General features: G+C 51.6%; 1 gene segment (V, D, J or C); it reads left to right on the top strand.

Annotated features, from left to right (window-relative positions):
• The first annotated feature begins 726 nt into the window (after positions 1–726).
• LOC114891076 lies at positions 727–1,258 on the top strand. The segment is given in 2 exon segments: positions 727–819; positions 914–1,258. Coding segments are annotated over 2 exon segments (375 nt in total).
• Positions 1,259–2,605: the final 1,347 nt, after the last annotated feature.

Below are 2,605 nucleotides of genomic sequence, written 5' to 3'. Positions count from 1 at the left end.
TTATAAGTCACATGTTTTCCTATTTTTATCTGATGTTTTGGAAGAATCTCAAACTTTAATGGTTGTATTATTACTTTTCTTCTAAAAAACTGCAGGTACATTGAAGCCAGCCTAGTTTCTTGATGGCTTCTCAGAGAAAAGGGGAGCTGCCCCCCACATCTGGTGCTGGTCTGGGTGTCAGCATGCCCAGCCTGGACGCACTGGACTGTTGTGACCAGCAATGGTGTCAAAGACTGTGTCGGCGGAGACCCCGGTCCCTCCACAGACCACACAGGACTCTGCGGGTCTGCACTGGGTTTCCTGCTGGAGGAAGCAGTGCTCACTGATCCTCCACAAGGAGCAAGAAGTGATTCCACTGGGGAGGGAGCGAGGGTCACAGTCACGGGATGAATGTGATGTTTGGGATGAACTAGATCCCTGGGGCCAGGAGGTGGAGAGCACATCCATTTATAACTCAGCCTTCAGGCTCTGCAGAGAAGAATTCAGGTTTGAGAAACGTAGGATGTGGGGGAGCCGATTAGGGGAAGGATGTCAAGCTCATCACTCAGCGTCTCATCCCTGTGCTGTCCCCGGTCTCTGTGAAGCCCCACCATCTGCCTCCTTCGAGACCTGCCCCAGGGGACATCAGATGATGCTGGGCACAGAGAGGCAGGAAGCTGATTTGCATGAGGCCCCTCCTCCTCCTAGCAGGTCTGGGAGGCGTGAAAAGGCCCGAGGACCCCACACTCCAGCCCAGGAGGCTGAGGAGGCTGTGTCCTTGGAGTGTCCCCACCATGGCCTGTTCAGCGCTTCTGCTCGGGCTCCTCACTTATGGCTTAGGTCAGGCGCTGGGACTCTGCATCCTTGGGGGCACCTACAAGCAGGGCCTCAGGGGATACTGTCTCCATAACAAGCCCTGTCTCTCTCCTGTCAGTTTTAGGGGTGGATTCTCAGACTGTGGTCCAGGAGCCGTCGGTGTCAGTGTCTTCAGGAGGGACGATCACTCTCACCTGTGGCCTTAGCTCCGGGTCAGTCACTACTGGTTACTATCCCAGCTGGTACCAGCAGACCCCAGGCCAGGCTCCCAAAACTGTTATCTACAACACAAACAGCCGCCCCTCTGGGGTCCCTGATCGCTTCTCTGGATCCATCATTGGGAACAAAGGCACCCTCACCATCACGGGGGCCCAGCCTGAGGACGAGGCTGACTATTACTGTGGTCTCTACGTGAGTAGTGGTAGTTACTATTGCACAGCGATATAAACCCATGGGGAAGTGCTACCAAAACCGACTCATGTGCTCAGAGGGCTCAGCCCTTAGAGGCAGGAGAGGCAGAGAGAGGGTGGAAATGGTCAGCACCCCGTGGGGAGTGAGGCTCCGGGGCCCCGTCTCCTGTCCAGTGGTTCATGGCCACGTGCCTCCTCCAGTCTCTCCCAGGTGTGTCCATCTCTCCAAGGGGACCCCTCTCTGACTATAGATGGGGAGGGGGTCCAGCTCCCAATCATATCAACCAACAGTGACACGGAGAGACCCCAGTATGACCAGCACGACTATTCTTGTCCAACGAGAATTAACAGACATACCCAACTTCATTAACTTGATGATGCAGAATAAATTAATATTTATGATTTTTTCATATATGTGCAACAGCTAGATCCATAGCACATTTGCTGGTCTGTTTATATACCACATGCTTATAGTCATTGCATCGTGAAGCTAATGATGGAAAATAAGCATTTAAAAAATTCCATGTTCGATGGTGTCCTAGAGACAGTTCCTGCTCTTTTATAGCTTTTCCCCACACTTTTTAGCTTTTCTGATTTTGAGCATCACTTAATTAAAGCTGACATAGTTTTATATGTAATTTTATATATAGTTCTATATTTTGTAATGTAATATTAAAATTCTTTTACATTTTACTGATGACTACATTGGTAGATTTTTAAATATGTGTATGTTTCATTTTGGAAAGTGTTGCTTTCTGAGAAATTGAACAATTAGTGTCTATCACTAACTGTGCTCACAGTACAGGGCGTGGTCGTGGATGTTCATGGACTGACAGTGACCAGCCATCAGCCCAGGGCCCCAGCACCACTTCCACCCAGAGCTGGACTTTGACCAGGAGCAGCAGGGGGCGCTGTTGGTCTCCCCAGGGTCTGCAAAATGGGCGCCCCCTGCTGTGTGACCCCCCAAACTCCCAGGTCTGGGGCGTTGGGGCCTGTGTGTGTGATGGGGACTCAGCAGTGTGTCCTCTCTGCACTGGGCAGGGTTCCTGCTCACAGGTCACTGTGGGTTCTGGTCACTGCTTCCTCCTGCTTCCTCCCAGGGGTCAAACTCTGAGTCTCACCCATCTCACCCCAATTCCCTAAACTCACCCATCTCACCCCAATTTCCTAAACTCACCCATCTCATCCCAATTCCCTGAACTCACCCATCAAAGGAAGGGAGTCGAAAGAGATCCTGTCGGTACTTTTGAAAAGCAACGACCACAACACAACAGGACTGAAAAAGGGGCTCTGAGGCCATGAGGGACAGTGTGGGACAATCCTGACATGGCCCCTTCCCACTGGAAAACTGCTCAGGACTCCAGGGGGTCCAGCCATCCGTGTGCTCACTGGGCCACGCT

This window comes from Monodon monoceros, unplaced genomic scaffold (assembly GCF_005190385.1).
Source record: "Monodon monoceros isolate NGI ecotype Baffin Bay Population unplaced genomic scaffold, NGI_Narwhal_1 Contig7022_ctg1, whole genome shotgun sequence".
NCBI classification, from domain to species: Eukaryota; Metazoa; Chordata; class Mammalia; order Artiodactyla; family Monodontidae; genus Monodon; species Monodon monoceros.
The sequence above is the reverse complement of the archived record's forward strand: the minus strand, read 5'-3'. Positions and strand labels throughout refer to the sequence as shown.